This window comes from Panthera tigris, chromosome A2 (assembly GCF_018350195.1).
Source record: "Panthera tigris isolate Pti1 chromosome A2, P.tigris_Pti1_mat1.1, whole genome shotgun sequence".
NCBI classification, from domain to species: Eukaryota; Metazoa; Chordata; class Mammalia; order Carnivora; family Felidae; genus Panthera; species Panthera tigris.
The window spans coordinates 122,962,353-122,984,296 of NC_056661.1; the positions used below are offsets into that span (position 1 = coordinate 122,962,353).

Consider the following 21,944-nt stretch of genomic DNA (forward strand, 5'->3'; position numbering starts at 1 on the left):
GGGAAATAGCTTTCCTAGAAGCCTGTGCCAGCATCCCCCATTTCTAACTTCCCTCACCTCATGTCTGCCAGGATTAAGCCCCACACTTATGCCTAAAACAACAAATGGTCAGGGGAATGAAATCACCATGATTGGATCTGACCAATCCAATGACTTTGAGGTGAAAGTGAGTGTCTCAGCAGAATTAGGGCTATGCCACAAAGGAGGAGGAGTGGAAAGTGCATGTTAGGTGGGAGCCAGTAGTTGGTTTTATACACACACACACACACACACACACACACACACACACACTGTTTTTAAAAAACAGACTATATTGTGTGTGTGTGTATATGTACGTACATATATATATATTACATATATGTTACACACATATACATGTGTGTACATATTGTTTCCTGTTTATTTAGGATCTCTGTCACTTGTTCATCATATCTCATTGTGCACTGTAAACGTTTTTTAAATTGTGAAATTTTAAGTTGTAAAAAAACCATGAATATGGTGAAAATAAATCTAATCATTCTAAAAGTGTAAACCCTCAGATCCTGGTTCCACTAGATTATTTAAAGGTAACCTTTATCAAGAGTGTTTGTGTATTCTTTAAAAAATTTTTCATGTTTATTTAATCGTTTTTACATGAATATGTGCATGTTAGATCCATTGTACTACATTACAATGTAATGTAATTGCTTTTTGTAATTAATAGGCACATCTTGGAGTTCTTTTCTTATCAGTGTATAAAGTTGGATAGTACTTTTACTTATAGCTTTGGGCTTTGGATCATTGCACATTGTGGATAGTCCACCATTTCCCTATTAATAGAAATATAGAGATACAGGTTGTTTTTGTTTTTTTAAAGAATTTATTTTTAAATGATTTTTAATTTTTTTTTTTTTTTTTTGAGAGAGAGAGACAGAGCATGAGTTGGGGAGGCACAGAGAGAGAGAGGGAGACACAGAATCCTAAACAGGTTCCAGGCTCTAAGCTGTCAGCACAGAGCCCAATGTGGGGCTTGAACTCACAAACTGTGAGATGATGACCCAAGCTGAAGTTGGACGCTTAACCAACTGAGCCACCCAGGTGCCCCTGTTTTGTTTCTGTTAGCTACTAGCAGCCGAGAACCTCCTTGAGAATGTCTGTGAGTATTAGATAAATGCTAAGGAGTAGAATTGTTAGGTTACAGGATATATATGTTTTACATTTTGATGGTTCTGACCAACTTACCTTCAAAAAGATTGTACTAGTTTGGCTTCTACCAGCAGTGTTAAGGAGAGGGCATTGAAATTCCCAACAATGGTTAGTCACTGGGTCACATGTTAGCTAATAACTTTGAGAAAGATAATTTCTCTTTAAAATATTATAGCCGGGGAAGAATTATCATCAGGTTTCTAATTCTGTAATGTATTAGTTTTCAACTGTGACTATGTTTGTGGGATTGCTTTTTGATAATATGATATAGAGAAACCTTTTTTTTTAACTATATACAACAGGTTTACTTTATGATTAAATATTATTTTTCTTTTTAAATTACAGGTATCTGGCCCATGACTGAGAGAGAAGATGACTTGAAAGTTTCTGCCATGGTTTCTCCTAAATTTGATTCAGTGTCTGTAGGTTTATTTGCAGACTTTAAAAGGGTTTATGGTAGTGTTGGACTCTGCTGATTGGGATCAATGTGTATTGATTCAAATTTCTGGTCCCAGATAGAAACTTTAAGGAGGATAACAACTTGTAGTCTTTATTATTTTCTGGAACAAACATTTCCAATCTCTTAGTGAGGAGTTCCTTAGGCAGGATTTTAGTCTAAAAAAGGGGGAGGAAGGGGCAGAAATAGAAGAGCTTTTCTTAATCTACTTAAAAAAAATTTTTTTTTAGTGTTTATCTATTTTTGAGGGAGAGAGACAGAGACCGAGTGCAAGCTGGGAAGGGGCAGAGAGAGAGGGAGACACAGAATTCAAAACAGCTCAGCTGTGCTGAGCTGTCAGCACAGACCCTGACACAGGGCTTGAAGTGACAAACTGTGAGATTATGACCTGAGCTGAAGTTGGACATTTAACCAACTGAGCCACCCAGGCGCCCCATTTAATCAACTTTTTAAAAAAACTTTTTCAGTACCAGAATATTGAGATAATCGCAATCCAGGTGAATAATACTGACCACACAAGAGATAATGTCTATGAAAGGCCTAGCTCAGGGTTTGCTAATTTACAGTCTGTAATACATTATAGTGGTTATGTTGGTGGTGGTGGCGGGGAGGGGTCTTTTTGTGTTAGTTTAACAGTAAACAGTTGGACCAGGAATTATTTTTCCTTATTTCTATCTGTGTGACCCAAGGCAAGGTATTTAATTTTCTTAGTCTCAATTTTTCTCATCTGTAAAATGGGAATAATAATAGAATCTACTTTGTTGAATTGTTATGATAATTAACCCCCACAGCAGCAGCAGCAGCATCATCATCATCATCATCATCATCATCATCATCAAATTACATTTTAGTTCTAGCATTATCATTATCATCACTACCACCACCCCACAATGCGTTCCACTGGTCTTGTCCACTGCCATATCCTTAGTGTCTGTCACATAATGAGTGCTCAGTGTATTTTGCTATATAAATGAATGGAGATGAGAAACCAGAAGCATGAAGGAGGGCCTGTCCTTTGTTGTGTTGCCCCATCTCCTTGTTTAGTTTTCTGTAAGTACTCGTTAGATTATAATTGGTTAGGTCTCACTGCCTGCAGTTTGGGCAAATCTGTTGAGTTTATCTGTGTCTAAACCAGAAGTTGATCAATTTTGGCAGGTGATCAAACTCACTGGTTTTTACCGTATTAGGAGTTCATGTCCTATAATTTTACCTAGGAAATGACTTCGATATTTTGGTATCAGAGCATAATATAGTAAGTACTTGTCCTAAGTTTTCAAAGATTAATCTTAGTATAAAGAGCCAATCCAAGCAGTGATAAAAATCACGTTAACATTGCCATAATATAGTAAGTTGGGTATACTTAAAAAAAAAAAAAGTACTATATATGAAAGAAACATTCACCCAGCTGAGTCACATAGTAGAGGCACTGTTTTAAACATTGGCTATTCAGCACACACCATTTCTCACTCTACCTGAAGGGTGTAGTCTAAGTGGAACATTTTTGCTTAGTTAGCTGACGAATGTACACACATTTTCTTGCCTTGGAAATGATTCCTATTTTCCTTTGGGCAACTTACATAATTTTTTCTAGGTTCCCTTAAAACAGGCTCTTTGGTAGGAGGAATTCCCTTTCCTTTCTTTAGCAACTTTTGATCTTTGTAGGAAAAGGCCTTAGGTAATAGCACTATATTGTAATGTATATTTCCCTATTGGTAACTCAGAGTGCTGTTTCCTCTTAACTAGGTGTCTCTTTCCAGTTTCATTTTCTGTGTCTTACTGTTTTTTGTTTTTTTTTTTTTTTCTTAAGAGATTCCTGAGAGTATCATGTTCATCCCATTGGAAAACACTAGCCCAACGATTTATGTGGCTATGGTGCCATGGTGTCTTTGTGTAGCTATTTCTCTTTGGCTATAATTTTTTGTTCCCAAAGGACTGCCGTCCTTGAAGTATCTGGGTGTTTAGACATGGATTGAAAAGAGCAAGAAACAGGAGAATGTTGGTTTCTCTTCTAGACCTGTGGACAGCTAAAAGTAAAACATTTCCTGGATTTTAGGTTATACTAGAGCACAAAGCTTGGCTAAATATTTTATTTTGTCATTATTATCAAAGCACACATCTAAAAAGTAATATAATTTATAATACGATGAGGTCTTTTATAGAGGAGACAAGCATCGCTATTCTAGCTTCTGGATTGAGAAGATGGATCAGAGTTCATATATGGTTTTCTGTGGAATCATATACAGAATATGAGTCTCCCAGCTCTTTTTATAATAAGAGCAGTAGCGAGCCTGATGTGGGGTTCAAACTCATGGACTCATGAAGTCATGAACCATAAGATCATGACCTGAGCTGAAGTCAGATGCTCAATCAACTGATCCACTGAGTCACCTGAATCTCTCAACTGTTAATTATGCTGGTACCCATTACACTGAAGCAATCCCTGTTGCCTAGTAGTGGATTAGTTTTTCTTAGTAAAACAATTTCAAATAAGTTAACTAAAAACACAATGGATCTATTCATTGGTTGGATTAGTGATTTTATGATCTTAATTGTTCCCCACAAGTGGGTATTATTAGAAAATGTTACCCCTTGTTCTTATTCTGTTATCGAGTGAGCATTTTTTCCTCTCAATCTAGAACTCTAATATATAAATTATAACTTATAAGGAAATGTTTGCTTCATTATATTATGCTCTGAATTATTTAAAAGGTAGGATCAAGTAACCCAGGCTGATGCTCAAAGAGTGACCTAGGTTATGATATGAGCTCATAAACAAATAGATTTATTTTCTAGGTGTAAGGCCGCTGAAGCTTTATATCATTAGTTACATGTCTTAGATACATATTATTAGTATTTTTAAATTTTTTTAATGTTTATTGTTGAGAGAGAGACAGAGTATGATCAGGGGAAGAGCAGAGAGAGAGGGAGACACAGAATCCATAGCAGGCTCCAGGCTCCCCACTGTCAGCACAGAGCCTGATGCAGGGCTCAAACTCATGAACCGTGAGATTATGACCTGAGCCAAAGTCGGACGCTTACAGGACTGAGCCACCCAGGTGCCCCACGTATTAATCAGAATAAAACATACCTTTGGCAAGTTGAAAATACAAGGACCGGGGCACCTGGGTGGCTCAGTCGGTTAAGTGTCCAACTTCAGCTCAGGTCATGATCTCACGGCTCGTGAGCCCCGCGTCGGGCTCTGTGCTGACAGCTCAGAGCCTGGAGCCTGTTTCAGATTCTGTGTCACCCTCTCTCTCTCTGACCCTCCCCTGTTCATGCTCTGTCTCTCTCTGTCTCAAAAGTAAATAAACATTAAAAAAAAAATTAAAAAGAAAATACAAGGACCTAAAAAGAATGGCATAATGCTTATCTGTGAAATACAAGGAACCCTTCTGCATAATATAAAGAATGAATTAATAGAATTAGTTTCAACATTTAAGTAAATTTGGCGAGAGAGTGGTTTGACAAAAATACTATTGACAAAATATGTGACTTTCTCTTTCCTTTTTTGGAAAAGGTTTTTATCAGTTCATTACTTTGCAGTTGAAGGCATTCAAAAAGCCACATTGACCCTTTTAGTCTGCCATTAGAGTGATAAATCCTTTATTGTTCCCTATTTTGATGGTGGGAAGTATATATTGCACCCATTGTGTTTACTCATTGATGGACGTGTTAATTTGAATCCATTCTTTCCTCCCTTCTTTTTTCAATTCTGTGTTTACAGCAAGCTGCTGATGTTGAAGTGGGAACTGACCTTGTCCCTTCAGTCACAGTGAAGGTATTGTGCCATGATTCTAGACTATAATGTGCAAACAATGTTACACATTTCATCACATCTATCAATGTTGTCACTCTATAAGTAGCTTTTGAAAATGTAAAACAAGCACTTGAAATTTGTACATTTCCCTTAGCTTTGGGTAGCAAAGATAACCTTTATTATTTCCGACGAATATAAAACTGACAATTGTATTCATAGTAGTGTTATGTAATATTAATTCTTATGACTTATGCTTACTATTACATTTAAATGATGCAGGGCCTTTTTTCTGGAAACAAAATTAACATTTTGAATATGTTAAAGGACTTGTGTCATGTGCCTACCATTTATGATAGACCAACCAGTTGATTGCATCATTATGTATATTTTGGGGGATTACATGAATGCTAATATCTTTCTTGTATGTGTAATTATGTGTGTGTTTGAGAAGAATTTCCAGTCATCTACCTGGCATAGCATTAGCTTTAAATGGATGTATTTATAGCAAGAAATATTAAATGAAGAAGCCACAAAGTAGGGTAGTGACAAATTGATAGTACTAAAAAAATAGAATATGAAGGATGTGGTTTTGGTTAAAATTTTTAGTCCTGTCGTTGTAGAATTTTAGAGCTAGAACTCAAATGTAGAACCCTCTTAAGGCATTTAGATTAAAGTGTGGTAATCAGTCAGCACATTATTAAGCTGAAAATATTTATCACTGCCCAGACGTTGGAGCCAGGAAAAGTTGTGGATCTTGGCGATTTGCTTAGTCAAAACTTGGACGGGGCTTTATATTTTCTTAGATTATGGGTTGCTGTCCTTGGAGGAGCTTGACAGGGCACCAGGCTTTACCAATTGTGTTCGCTTACACTGGACCCAGCGGGTGGCCCAAGTGTGGGGATCTTTGGTAGAAGTTGAAGGGAGCCCAATCTTGTAACAGTTTCCTAAGCTAATTTTTTTGGATTCTTGCCACTGGAAACAAGGGTGGTCTTTCCCCAGTTCTCCCTCCCCCGTATCCAATCAAAGCCTCTATCTCATTAATACTTTTGAGTCTGGAAAAGTATTAGTGGCAAGAAATCAAACACTTAAGAAAAAAAAAAACAAAACCCTGCAGAGTTCCAGGAATGATCTATAGACTTTTATGTAGAGAAACTTCTTTTATATCTATCTACTGATACTGTTCAGACACACACATAATAATTTAGGAACACACTATAAATTGCAAAAAGAAATCTTGTACTTAAATCAGATGACGTTGCTCATGCTAATTCCACCCCCCCCCCCCCCCCGCCGCCCAACTACTAGTTATTGCTATAAGTAAATACACCTTTCTCTCCCATGCAGTTCTTAGGCTTTAATGTGTAATAATAGCCATCTTAAAATGATGGTATGACACCACTGGAAAACTCTCCTTCGTTAGTGGAAGTTAAACTGTATTTGAGAATGACTAAGTCTCCACTCTTTTCCTTATTGCCATTATAAGAGTATGAGAAAGAACATAACACATGAGGATTGCATAAAATCAGCTGGGCTTATACAGCAGACACAACGACTTCCTGATTCTGTCTGACAGTTTCTATACAAATTTTGCTATAAATCTCTCCTTATAGCCTTTTATAACAACAGCAGCCAAGATATATAACCATGCAAGTTTCCATCACAATAAATCCTGTTAATTGAGAAAATTTTTCCATCCGTTCCAAGTGAATGAAGATGTGGCTACTTGGAGTATGTGTGCATGATGCGTGACCATCTATTCCAGGCAACTAAGGCAGAGTGGTTGCTCATACCTGGCCTTTGGAGTCATATTTATATATCTAGGATAAACATTTGGTATTGTATTTCCTAAGGATGATATTTCATTTTGTTAGAATCAGAAAACAACATGGAAAATTCTTGTATTAATGTTTTATATTTTCTCCTTAATATTCTGTAATTATTTTTCCCTTAAAATATGAGGTTTATGATCTAGCCAAGCCTTTAACTCTTTTTTCTTTCTTTTTTTTTTTTTCTGGCTCAAACACAGGTCTTCTTTGTTCCTCTAGGTTTTTTTTTTTTTTTTTTTTTTTTTTTGTTACACATCTCCTTGATTCACATTTGAAAGTGCCTAGCCCATTGTTGGGATTTAATAAATCTGTGCATGAGAGATATCATGATCTTGCTAACAATGTAAAATTGTGTGATCATTGTCTAAGTCCACATTGTTATGCCAGGTAGAGTCAGAATGTCTGTTTTCTTACAAGTGGCTTATTACTACTTTAAGGATTTTTTATTTTCACTTTTAAAACTGAGCTCTTATGATACATTCCTGGTGATGGTTTTCAACTCTCTTGCACATATTGGCTTGTTGATCTTGGGCATGTTATTTCTGAACCTCATTTTTTAATTTTGTTACTTTAATTTTCTAAAAGTTTATTTTAGAGAGAGAGAGTGTAGGGGAGAGGAGCAGCAGAAATGAGAGAGAGAGAATCTTAAGCAGGCTCCATGCTTAGCTCAGAGCCTGATGTGGAGCTCAATCCCATGACCCTGGGATCATGACCTGAGCTGAAATCAAGCGTGGGGTGCCCAATCGACTGAGCCACCCAGGTGCCCCTCAGAACCTTTGTTTCAAAAATTTGTTTTTAACATTTATTTATTATTGAGAAACAGAGTGAGACAGAGCATGAGCGTGGGAGGGGCAGAGAGAGGGGGAGACACAGAATCAGAAGCAGGTTCCAGGCTCTGAGCTGTTATCACAGAGCCCGACGCTGGGCTCTAACTCACAAACCGCGAGATCATGACCTGAGCTGAAATTGGATGCTTAACCGACTGAGCCAACCAGGCGCCCCGAACCTCTGTTTTTAAACTGTAAAATGGGATTACTTTGTTATTTGCAGTTATTTTGAGGGTTAACCACAGTTGAGTAAGAGCATGTGCTCTGGATTCTGGCAGACAGAAGATAAATTCTTAATCAGAGTGGCCTTGGGCAAATTATTTAGTCTCTCTGAGGCAAAGTTTTCTCTATTTCAGAATGTTGTGAAAATTAAATGAGATAACGCACATAAATAATTTATTAGCATGGTTCCATGAATATAGAGAGCTGCTACTGGTTATCATTAATATTATTAATTTTATTTTAAAATATATGTATAGACTTGCATGGTATTATTATTAATAGTAAAATAGTTGTATCCTACTTATGTAGTAGACTTAGCTATTTGGAGGAATGTTGTCTGTGGTGCTTGTGTAGTTTCTTCTTCCCATAATTACCATCAAGATTTTACTATGTTATGTTGTTTATAATGCTCAGACATCATGAAGGAAGCTTTGCTTTGTGGTACGCAGATTCCCTTCATTCATTCCCAGAGCTTATAAAGTAAAAATTGAGGATTCATTGTTCATTTGCTATTGAACAAATAGCAAATTGTATTTATTTGCATCAAGAGTTATCCTTTAAAAATTTCATTTTGCAAATCAACATTTTTGTGTTTAACTTATTTTTTAAGTTGTACAGAATACCCACATCATTTAAAATGAATACAAGATGGTTATTGAATCAAATTGTATGTATATAATATTTATGGCCCAGTTAGATATTCCTGTATATTGTTTCTTTCTCTATAGTATGTGTGTGTATGTATACATTATATATGTATATATATGATATATATATATGCAAAATATATATTAAGGAATAAGTGATACATGCCTTTTACTTAAGAGAAATTTGAAAACTACTTTTTTTCTTTTAATTTTTATTTATTTTTGAGAGAGAGAGACAGAGCATTAGCAGTAAAGGGGCAGAGAAAGAGGGAGACGCAGAATCCGAAGCAGGCTCCAGGCTCTGAGCTCTCAACCCAGAGCCTGATGTGGAGCTTGAACTCACAAATTGTGAGATCATGACCTGAGCTGAAGTCAGACTCCCAACCGACTGAGCTACCCAGGTGCCCCTGAAAACTACTTTTCTTAAAAATAAATATACCCTTGCTTTATATGAATTAATCATGAAATGTATCTGTGTCATATATTAGAGTTCAATACTAGACTGAAAACTCCTCCACAGCAAATGCTCTATAGAAGTATGATTCTTAATTCTGGTAGTACATGGTTATCATCTGGGTAGCCGAAAACAAAATACCAATACCCAGGTCTACCCCCCCCCTCCCCCCCCCCGGAAATCTTGACTCAGTTGGTATATGAGCCCTACCTGGGCAGTTGACTATGATAAGTCTGCTTTGTAAACTATGTGGATGAATTCATCTAAATGAGACTGTTCAAAGACTGGGACTTTAAGGAGACAAAATCCAAAGAGAGAATATGCCCATTGGGAGTCAGATCTTTAAGCTTTTTCTTTGATAGCCTCAAAAAGATGCCCCTTAGTGCTGTGGCCCAGTAAAAATCCGTGGGCCTGATGTTTTCTGCTGATGCTTCTCCTCCGGGGCAGTGAGAGAAGCCCTGGCCTTCTGTACCCATGCCCGTCCTGTTTCCCAGTCACACTGTTACCCCAGAGTTCTTAGCTTTTGGTTCTAATTTCAGTGGGAGGGTTTTCTTAGCATCACCATATAAGAGCACCAGTTTAGAATTGCAGCCAGCTGAGATGTGCAGCAGTCAATATTGCCATTCTTTGATATTTTCTAGAATTAGTTACATCATGTATTTTTGTGTTAAGCCATGGAATAAAGTGTGGTGCTTTGATATGTATCTAGACTAGTAAATATCCACTTAGCAAGGAAATCATTAGAGAATAATTAATTTATGTAAAAGGTGGTTTACTGATACTAGATAAATCAGTTGCCACATCTATATATGAAAAGAAGAATGAACACCAAATATTTCGTGATGTGATTATTTACCAACCACAGGGCAGATTTTTCCTTTGATTTTGCTAGAACATTTTTAATAGCTTTATTGAGATATAATTCACATAGCATACCATATACTCATTTAAATTCAGTGATTTTTACTGTATTTGCAGAGTTGTGGAACCATCACCACAATTTAATTTTAGAACATTTTCGTCCCTCCTGAAAGTAACCTCATACCCATTAGCTGTCACTTCCTGTTCCTTTTCCCTGTCCCATCCTCCAGCCCTCCTCTACTTCCATCCCTCAGCGACTTCTAATCTATTTTCTGTCTCTATTGATTTGCCTATCCTGGACATTTCATATAAATGGGATCCTACAATATGTGGTTCTTTGGGACTAGCCTCTACCCTTAGCATAGCGTTTTAAAGGTATACCCATATTGTAGTATGTGCCAGTACTTCATTTCTTTTGATTACTGAATGCCGTTTCATCGTAAGGTACCATATTTTGTTTATTCATTCATCAGTTGATGGATATTTGGGTTGTTTCTATTTTGGCTGTTGTGAAGAATGCTGCTGTGAAACTTATGTACAAGTTTTTGGGTGGGCATATGTTTTCATTTCTCTTGGCATGGAATTGTGAGGTTGTATGGTAAATTTATGCTTAATTTTTTAAGAAACTGTTGTTAAATTATTTTCTTGTGTGGCTATACCATTTTACATTCCCATCAGCCATATACGAAGCTTCTAGTTTCCTCATATTCTTGCTAACACTTATTTTTGTCTGTTATTTTGATTATAGCATTTTAGTAGATGTGTAGTAGTATCTCATTGTAGATTTAATTTGTATTTCGTTGTGATTAACAATATTGAGCAGTTTTTCATGTACTTGTTTGGCTATTTCTATTTCTTTGGAGAAAAGTCTGTTCAACTGCTTTGTCCAGTTTCTAGTGGGTGGAATCCACCACTTCTCTACTTACCAGTAACTACTACTTACGTTGTGTTTTAAAAGACTACTCATTTTTTTCAGATGTTTCCTAATTATTTGCTAGTGATTTTTTACATGTTTGTGCTATCCTATCAATCTGGATAAAATTTAATTTTTTATTAATAACAATTTCTATTTCCTTAGGTCACATTGCAGAATCGACTGGCTTTGCAAAAAGCCAAATTATCAGTTTATGTGCAACCACCTTTAGTATTGACTTGTGATCAGTTCACCTTTGAATTTATGGGTAAGTGTTCTATTTTGGCTTAAAATATATCGTGGTGTGATGTTTTCTATTAATTAAAATTTTTTTGTTAGTATGTTTATTTGATGGCTATATTTTTTGTCTGAATAGTGAGACTGGTATCTTTCTAAAAAGATTTCAGTGATTGTGTTGTTTTGCTTCTGTTTTCCCTCCAAACATCAAGCATGAATGATACTTTTTAAAAAATAGCAACATTCAATGAATGGTTGTTGAGCTGAAGTAATTACAGATTTTCAAGTGCTTTCCTCAACTAGATGGGCCTGTAATTGTACTTAAATGCTGTAATTTGGAAGGCTTTCTTTATTGGTGTTTGTCTAGTCAGCTGTTTATTGAATCAGTAATGTTTGAAGAAAGGACATTGGCTTCGGAGTCTGGTCTGAATTTGAATCATGGCTCTTACACGTACCCGATGTGTAACCTTTGGCAAACTACTTGAGTAATTACTCCAGGCCTCAGTTTCTTTTAATCTGCAGAAAGGGGATATTGATATCTGTCTTGCAGGGCATTTTTGAGGTTTAGTTAGAAAATGAATCTATGTAAGATATCTGTAATAATGCCTAAAATAGTAGACTGGTCATAAATGTCAACTATTAGTAAGATTTCTTTGCACAGTATCTCTCAGGCCCTACGATTTATATCCAAGTTGTCATTAGTCCTATTAAAAAGATTTATGATTTATCTTTCTAATCTTTTTCTTTCTTCATTTACTGCTGCTGATCCTATATTGTATTCATGAAATCAAGAACATATTTCTCTCTTTTGCTTTTGTATAACCAACCCTTACTTGAATGCCTGGCATATACGGGGAACTTAATAAATATTAACCAAATCGCTGAATGAATGGATGAATGGTTGATATAATCTTATAGTGATATCCAATCATTGGATTCTAACTTTATTTTCTAATTTTTTTCAGAATACTTCCAATTTGTCTTTCTAAAACATATTCTGAACAATTTAGTTTTTCAATTAAAAACGTCTTAAGTCTGTCTAACACAGGTTGGAGGTCAAATACATGAATATAGAAGGCTATGCACAATCTGCAAAGTCGCTACAGTTATAGTTACATCCATACGGAGTCCCCCCTTTCATTTCTCCCTGTAGTTTGTATTCTAGCCATGATAAAGTATACTATTCCCCATTCCCAAATTCTCTTACCTTTTTGTATACCTTTTTCTCTGATCATGCTGCCTATTCATCCGAGTAAAGAGAAGCAAAACTTCGTTGTTTTGGACTCAGTTACCAGTATATATTAGCTATATGACCTTGGACAAGGTTTTTAATCTCTCTATAGCCAGGTTCCTCATGCACAAAAGTTGGGGACAATAATAGTACATATTACTGGGTTGTTGTGAGGATTAAATGACTTAATCCATGTGAAGTGCTTAGGAGAATAGCTGGCATGCAATGTAAGCGTGATTTTAACTGTTGTTAATAATAATTGTCCAAAATTTTGTAACTTCTATTACTTTTAAATTTCTTATAGCGCCAGAGATGAGCAGAACAGTAGCCTTTTCTGTTTATCTGAAAGGGAGTTATACACCGTCTGAATTGGAAGGAAATGCTGTTGTTTCTTATTCCAGACCATCAGGTAAATACACAGTTGTTTAGATTTTTAAGCCTAATCACTCCTTTTAAATTGGAGTTATGAGTTAAATGTTTAAGTGTTTTTTTTCTTTTAAGTTTATTTATTTATTTTGAGAGAGACAAAGACAGCACAAATGAGGGTGAGGCAGACAGAAGGAGAGAGAGAGAGAGAGAGAGAGAGAGAGAGAGAGAATCCCAAGCAGTCTCCACAGTGCCAATGCTGAGCCCGATGTGGACCTCAAACTCAGGAAACCATGAGATCATGACCTAAGCTAAAACTGAGAGCTGGACATTTAACTGACTGAGCCACCTAGGCACCCTTAAATGTTTAAGTGTTTAAGATTAGAAAACACATTGTAGTATATTACTAAATGGAAAAATATTCTTTCCTAGTGTTAAATAAAATTGTCCAGATTACCTCTGTGTCATGAATTATTAGAGAGATGTCTGTTTAGCTGATTTACACATATAGTGTTTGATGCTGTCTTCTGAATTAATAGCAAATATGATATATTTTTATTCACACTAAAAGAATATTAGACCTCACTTATTAAACTAAGGAGAAAAGCCTAGTCTGAATTGGTGAAAAAGACTATTATGGATTGATAAATCAGTATTCATAGACTGACACTGTTTTAATGACTAAATAAAACTCATTAGTATCTTACATATTAATATATTTAAGAACAGATTAACTAAAATTTGATCTGCATATTTTCAAGGAATTCTTTTTAAATTAAAAAAAGTTACCTTTAGTCCAGTTGAGATTCAGTTATTGTAAATTTTAACTTCATTGGGTCAAATTTTATAGTTTGTATTTTTCCCTGTATAGTGAAACATTTTGCCAATACGTTTATTGGTAGAATACAAATAATTAGTCATTGCTTTTTTTTTTTTGTCATCGCTTTTTAAACAATGTTTTAATATAGAATAACTGGTAATACGGTACTTTAGAAATGTTGCATGTTTTTTTTTTTTAAACAATTGGAACTGATAATAGGGTACTTAAGAAATGTTGCATTTTTTTAAACAATTTCTATACAGTTTTTTAGTTCTGAAGTTTTAGAGATGACTTAATTATCTTTTTCTCCTCTATTGATGTCCACTTTGCTTCTTTAGCAATACTTTTTAATAATTGTAGTTTTAATTTTGTCTAAGTAAATTTTCTGGCCTATGCCTTGACAACTCTATACTCTGAGATGATTTTATAACTTTAATACATGTTTTCAAAGTCTTTCTTCTGTTTTGTCAGTTATTTTGCTTTAAGCTAAAAAAGTTCATTTTAAGGCAGAATTGTCCTCCTTCTTTTTTAGCTATATTTTCAAAATTTGGGGTTATGTAAATATTTTATGTTTAAATGGCTTTGAGAAAGCTGACTTCAGAAAGAAATGCAAAACTTCCGTAAAGGATCAAAGAGTGATAGACTTTTTAGTTGGATATTTCTGAAAAGAACACTGAAAATTTTAATGTTATCTTAATTTTGATTTATGAAATAAAAATAAATATTTGGCTAAAATCTCTAGATCATTTATCATTAATTGAGTGTGTCAATGGTGATAGGCATTTGTATATATTTTTATCCCTGTTACACTTGAAATACGCAGTTGTAGAGACCGTCGGTAGCTTAATTAAACTAAGTATTTCATTTCCAAGGAAAATTAGTGACACTGGTTGAAAATAAATTTAAAATAGAGAAATGGGTTACATAGCAAGTTTTCAAAATTCTTTAAAAATACATGATAAAGTTGTAAAATTAGCCTATGAACTTATGGTTGCACATGCTATTTTTAACTATTATGCTTTTCTATAGACGGAATGTAAGAGATTATAAATTATTGCTAAACCGAAAAGCATAGCATTAATTAGTTGAAAGTTAATTAGAAATTAAAATTTTAAAAAAGTCTATAAAAGTGAGAGAATACCAAGATAAGCCTAAAACAAAAAGACATTAGTCCATAGTAGTGTCTACTGACTGAAATAATATAAGCAAGAGTAACTGGAAATATTACGTATTTGACCTTGTACTCAAAAATTTTCCCAATTCATTTAATCCTCTTGATGTCATTTACAAAGCAATCTGGTTTTCTCTTGGTCTATATCATATAACTTACCTCCTTTTTTTTGGGTGGGGGGCATATTTACACTGGAGTGATACACTCTTGTGGACTCCTGAAACTGGATGTATAAATATATGTTAGATTTCACTTATTCATGTTGTACTCTTCAGTTGTGAATTGACTGACTTTTATTGGGGGGCCATTAAATCATCTGAGAGAATCTTCAACATTTTAATTCATATTTTTAAGCAGATGTTTATTAAATACACAAATAATTTGTTGCATTCTTTCTTCCTTACATCTTTTTGCATTGCCTCTGATGGATAGATATAAATCCTGATGGTAAGTGAAAAGATAATTTAGAACAAAATGAATTTCAGAATTGAAGTTTGGTTGGTGAATTGAATTGGTATTGTACCATGAATGAACTCTTTTTATAGACTCTTATTCTGACAATAGAATACTCTTTAGGATGATTCAGTGCCGTCATCTGGCTATGGAGAGGATCATAAATGTTTCCTCTCATAGAGATTTGTCATTCATTACTAGTTGTTTCCGAGTCATGAGAAAGAATGAAGCTCTGTGACTTTTTTGGGAAAAAAAATCTGACGTGTCATTGACCACTTATTTCTGTAAGTTATTGGTGATTTACTTATATGCTCTGTTATCTTATTTTACTTGAAATAAAATAAAGAATAAGGAAAAAAGGTGTTCATCACTGAATTCTAATTGTTTTCATTTTCTTTCTATCTTTTTTTTTTATTGATTGAGAGCTGGGGTAAAGTGGTCAAAATTAACTAGGGCATAGGGAAAGGGTAGGCCATGTGTGCTTCTTGATCATACTAGTGACTTTGGTGTTTATTCTGTGACTAAAGGTCAGCCACTCAATGGTTTTAAGTATGTCATGAAGCGCATGGATGTGAATACGCACACACATGCTTTTGGTCTGGGTATGACAGGAACAGATTTGTATGCTGGAAAGACCACTATGACTACAGTGTGTGAAGCGCTGGTTGAAGGAAAGCCAAATAGCCTGTCAGAAGATCAGCTGGAGGTTATTGCAGTGGAGTTAAGTAGAGGCAACGGAGATGGATCAGAGACCTAGTTAGGTTTCAGCTCATTAACAATGAGCATATCTATTACACAGGTCTTAAGATCTGAGTACCAACTCTAGTAAAAGGGATCAAGGTTCTTAGGAAAAGGCTGTTTCTAGGTCTGGAGAAGGGAAAATCAGAGAGCCTGTCCTATATTGTTGGGTCAGAAAGTAAAGACATGGTCAAGAAATGATAATATTACATTAAAATGATTCAGGGGTACCTGGGTGGCTCAGTGCGTTAAGAGTCTGACTCTTGGTTTCAGCTCAGGTCATGATGTCACAGTTAGTGAGTTTGAGCCCCACATCAGGCTCCGTGCTGACAGTGTAGTGTCTGCTTGGGATTCTTTGTCTCCTCTCTCTGACCCTCCCTTGCTTGCTCTGTTTCTCTCAAAAAAATAAATAAGTAAATAAAATAAATTACGAGAAAATGATTCAGAAGCCAGTGAAGGAATTCCCACTGGGTAGATATAGGACACTTTGAACATCAAAACCATAATAATGGTAATGTATTATAATATATTGAAGGCAGAAATAGAATCTGTGAGTACAGTGGTATAATAAAGGCATATGTAGAGTGAAAACTCTTCTTTAGCAAAGAGTGTCAGCTAATTAACATAGAATGAGTGATAGAATTAGAGAATCATTATTTTGCAAAATCTTTGTAATGATTAGTTCAAGCAAGCTTCGTCCATGGACACTAAATTCATTGCAATAATAGAATATACTGTCTCAAAGCATCACCCCATAGATTACTTTTTAATTACAAAGAGAAAAAAGTATCTTTACAGTAGTGATTTGGTAACACTACCATAACCAAGTGATCAGTGTTAACATCATTAATACCGGAACAAACTGACATTAATATACTTCCTGTACTGATGCACACATCTTTTGAGACACACAAATTGTTTTCTCTATGTCTATTGTTTGTTTTCTAAATTGTCAGTTTTCTCTATGCCCAAATAGATCCACTGGTCTTTCTGATCAGAACATCATGAATACTTATTCTGTGGGCCCCTTCCTTCCTTCCTCTTCTTTTCTTTTCTCTTCTTTTCTTTTCGTTTCTCTTTTCTTTTCTCTTCTTTTCTTTGCTTTGCTTTGCTTTTTTCTTCTCTTCTCTTCTCTTCTCTTCTCTTCTCTTCTCTTCTCTTCTCTTCTCTTCTTTTTTCTTTTCTTTCTTTCAGAGAGAGTATGTGAACGAGGGTAGGGATAGAGGGAGAGAGAAAATCTTAAGCAGACTCCATGCTCAGTGCAGAGCCTGACACGGGGCTCAGTCTCAGAATCCTGACATCATGACTTGAGGCAAAATCAAGAGTGGGACACTTAACTGACTGAGCCACCAAGTACCTCTGTGGGCCCTTTCCTTCCTTCCTTCCTTCCTTCCTTCCTTCCTTCCTTCCTTCCTTCCTTCCTTCCTTCTTTCCTTCTTTCCTTCATTAAAAATTTCTTTAATGTTTATTCTTGAGAGAGAGAGAGAGAGACAAAACATGAGTGGGTGGAGGGCAGAGAGAGAGGGAGACACATAATCTGAAGCAGGCTCCAGGCTCTAAGCTGTTAATACAGAGCTGGATGCCACGCTTGAACTCACAAACCGCGAGATCTTGACCTGAGCTGAAGTCAGATGCTTAACCAACTGAGCCACCCAGGCACCCCACCATGGGCCTATTTCTTACCTTGTTTAGAATTTGTGGGGCAATGTCATCAAGGTTATGACCCTTAAACTTGCCTGGGTCAGTGTTGATTGTTACCTATTTTGTTTTCCCCAAATCCTTAATTTATGAGTCTGCTGTAATACCTATCATAATATGAATTTCATTAAGTTTGTTCCTTGGGTTTGCCTAAGATTTTGGGTTCTTTGAGAGCAGAGTTCAAGTACTCATCTTTGAATTGTGCAATATCATGGTAGATGACAGGTACTCTCAAAGTATATTCTACTTTGATTATCTTAGTGGTTTATCTCAGTTTATTAGATATTTTAAGATAAATATTAGATAACATTAATTAGTAATAATTAAATAAATAAAATACTTAAAATATAATGGCAGTTATTTACTCATACAGTTTTGGGGATGCCAACAACCTGAGTTGCATTGTATCTGGGAGGTGAAAATATATTTATATGAGAAATATTTTACTAGAAATAAATGTTTAGCTTAATAACATGAAATATGCTTGTTAAATTAGAATTTGGGTTATTAAAAATAACTCATCATTCATAATGAATATTTACATTTTACTTGGCAAGATTGTATCTAGCTGGTGAGATTTTATTTTTTTATTTTATTTTTTTTTTTATTTTTTTTATTTTTTTTTATTTTTTTAAAGATTTTATTTATTTATTTTTTTTTTCACAGCATAATTTTTTTTTTATTTTTTAATATATGAAATTTACTGTCAAATTGGTTTCCATACAACACCCAGTGCTCATCCCAAAAGGTGCCCTCCTCAATACCCATCACCCACCCTGCCCTCCCTCCCACCCTGCCCTCCCTCCCACCCCCCATCAACCCTCAGTTTGTTCTCAGTTTTTAACAGTCTCTAATGCTTTGGCTCTCTCCCACTCTAACCTCTTTTTTTTTTTTTTTTTTTTTTCCTTCCCCTCCCCCATGGGTTTCTGTTATGTTTCTCAGGATCCACATAAGAGTGAAACCATATGGTATCTGTCTTTCTCTGTATGGCTTATTTCACTTAGCATCACACTCTCCAGTTCCATCCATGTTGCTACAAAAGGCCATATTTCATTTTTTCTCATTGCCACGTAGTATTCCATTGTGTATATAAACCACAATTTTTTTATCCATTCATCAGTTGATGGACATTTAGGCTCTTTCCATAATTTGGCTATTGTTGAGAGTGCCGCTATAAACATTGGGGTACAGGTGCCCCTATGCATCAGTACTCCTGTATCCCTTGGATAAATTCCTAGCAGTGCTATTGCTGGGTCATAGGGTAGGTCTATTTTTAATTTTCTGAGGAACCTCCATACTGTTTTCCAGAGCGGCTGCACCAATTTGCATTCCCACCAACAGTGCAAGAGGGTTCCTGTTTCTCCACATCCTCTCCAGCATCTATAGTCTCCTGATTTCTTCATTTTGGCCACTCTGACTGGCGTGAGGTGGTATCTGAGTGTGGTTTTGATTTGTATTTCCCTGATAAGGAGCGACGTTGAACATCTTTTCATGTGCCTGTTGGCCATCCGGATGTCTTCTTTAGAGAAGTGTCTATTCATGTTTTCTGCCCATTTCTTCACTGGGTTATTTGTTTTTCTGGTGTGGAGTTTGATGAGCTCTTTATAGATTTTGGATACTAGCCCTTTGTCCGATGTGTCATTTGCAAATATCTTTTCCCATTCCGTTGGTTGCCTTTTAGTTTTGTTGGTTGTTTCCTTTGCTGTGCAGAAGCTTTTTATCTTCATAAGGTCCCAGTAATTCACTTTTGCTTTTAATTCCCTTGCCTTTGGGGATGTGCCGAGTAAGAGATTGCTACGGCTGAGGTCAGAGAGGTCTTTTCCTGCTTTCTCCTCTAAGGTTTTGATGGTTTCCTGTCTCACATTCAGGTCCTTTATCCATTTTGAGTTTATTTTTGTGAATGGTGTGAGAAAGTGGTCTAGTTTCAACCTTCTGCATGTTGCTGTCCAGTTCTCCCAGCACCATTTGTTAAAGAGACTGTCTTTTTTCCATTGGATGTTCTTTCCTGCTTTGTCAAAGATGAGTTGGCCATACGTTTGTGGGTCTAGTTCTGGGGTTTCTATTCTATTCCATTGGTCTATGTGTCTGTTTTTATGCCAATACCATGCTGTCTTGATGATGACAGCTTTGTAGTAGAGGCTAAAGTCTGGGATTGTGATGCCTCCTGCTTTGGTCTTCTTCTTCAAAATTACTTTGGCTATTCGGGGCCTTTTGTGGTTCCATATGAATTTTAGGATTGCTTGTTCTAGTTTCGAGAAGAATGCTGGTGCAATTTTGATTGGGATTGCATTGAATGTGTAGATAGCTTTGGGTAGTATTGACATTTTGACAATATTTATTCTTCCAATCCATGAGCAGGGAATGTCTTTCCATTTCTTTATATCTTCTTCGATTACCTGCATAAGCTTTCTATAGTTTTCAGCATACAGATCTTTTACATCTTTGGTTAGATTTATTCCTAGGTATTTTATGCTTCTTGGTGCAATTGTGAATGGGATCAGTTTCTTCATTTGTCTTTCTGTTGCTTCATTGTTAGTGTATAAGAATGCAACTGATTTCTGCACATTGATTTTGTATCCTGCAACTTTGCTGAATTCATGTATCAGTTCTAGCAGACTTTTGGTGGAGTCTATCGGATTTTCCATGTATAATATCATGTCATCTGCAAAAAGCGAAAGCTTGACTTCATCTTTGCCAATTTTGATGCCTTTGATTTCCTTTTGTTGTCTGATTGCTGATGCTAGAACTTCCAGCACTGTATTAAACAGCAGCGGTGACAGTGGGCATCCCTGTCGTGTTCCTGATCTCAGGGAAAAAGCTCTCAGTTTTTCCCCGTTGAGGATGATGTTAGCTGTGGGCTTTTCATAAATGGCCTTTATGATCTTTAAGTATGTTCCTTCTATCCCGACTTTCTCAAGGGTTTTTATTAAGAAAGGGTGCTGGATTTTGTCAAAGGCCTTTTCTGCATCGATTGACAGGATCATATGGTTCTTCTCTTTTTTTTTGTTAATGTGATGTATCACGTTGATCGATTTGCGAATGTTGAACCAGCCCTGCATCCCAGGAATGAATCCCACTTGATCATGGTGAATAATTCTTTTTATATGCTGTTGAATTCGATTTGCTAGTATCTTATTAAGAATTTTTGCATCCATATTCATCAGGGATATTGGCCTGTAGTTCTCTTTTTTTACTGGGTCTCTGTCTGGTTTAGGAATCAAAGTAATACTGGCTTCATAGAATGAGTCTGGAAGTTTTCCTTCCCTTTCTATTTCTTGGAATAGCTTGAGAAGGATAGGTATTATCTCTGCTTTAAATGTCTGGTAGAACTCCCCTGGGAAGCCATCTGGTCCTGGACTCTTATTTGTTGGGAGATTTTTGATAACCGATTCAATTTCTTCGCTGGTTATGGGTCTGTTCAAGCTTTCTATTTCCTCCTGATTGAGTTTTGGAAGAGTGTGGGTGTTTAGAAATTTGTCCATTTCTTCCAGGTTGTCCAATTTGCTGGCATATAATTTTTCATAGTATTCCCTGATAATTGTTTGTATCTCTGAGGGATTGGTTGTGATCATTCCATTTTCATTCATGATTTTATCTATTTGGGTCATCTCCCTTTTCTTTTTGAGAAGCCTGGCTAGAGGTTTGTCAATTTTGTTTATTTTTTCAAAAAACCAACTCTTGGTTTCGTTGATCTGCTCTACAGTTTTTTTAGATTCTATATTGTTTATTTCTGCTCTGATCTTTATTATTTCTCTTCTTCTGCTGGGTTTAGGCTGCCTTTGCTGTTCTGCTTCTATTTCCTTTAGGTGTGCTGTTAGATTTTGTATTTGGGATTTTTCTTGTTTCTTGAGATAGGCCTGGATTGCAATGTATTTTCCTCTCAGGACTGCCTTCGCTGCGTCCCAAAGCGTTTGGATTGTTGTATTTTCATTTTCGTTTGTTTCCATATATGTTTTAATTTCTTCTCTAATTGCCTGGTTGACCCACTCATTCGTTAGTAGGGTGTTCTTTAACCTCCATGCTTTTGGAGGTTTTCCAGACTTTTTCCTGTGGTTGATTTCAAGCTTCATAGCATTGTGGT

General features: G+C 35.9%; 1 protein-coding gene across 6 annotated transcripts in view; it reads left to right on the forward strand.

The window, feature by feature from the left end:
* Positions 1-21,944, forward strand: part of BBS9 (Bardet-Biedl syndrome 9) — a 439,547-nt gene that overhangs the window by 181,674 nt on the left and 235,929 nt on the right. For 4 of the 6 annotated variants that reach the window (XM_042969708.1, XM_042969671.1, XM_042969704.1 and 1 more), the window contains exons 11-15: positions 1,531-1,607; positions 5,367-5,420; positions 11,315-11,417; positions 12,922-13,026; positions 15,407-15,421. In XM_042969708.1, the coding sequence (XP_042825642.1) occupies positions 1,531-1,607; positions 5,367-5,420; positions 11,315-11,417; positions 12,922-13,026; positions 15,407-15,421 (354 nt within the window). The remainder of the gene's footprint in view (positions 1-1,530; positions 1,608-5,366; positions 5,421-11,314; positions 11,418-12,921; positions 13,027-15,406; positions 15,422-21,944) is intronic. The other 2 variants (XM_042969689.1, XM_042969696.1) reach the window with 1 other exon arrangement.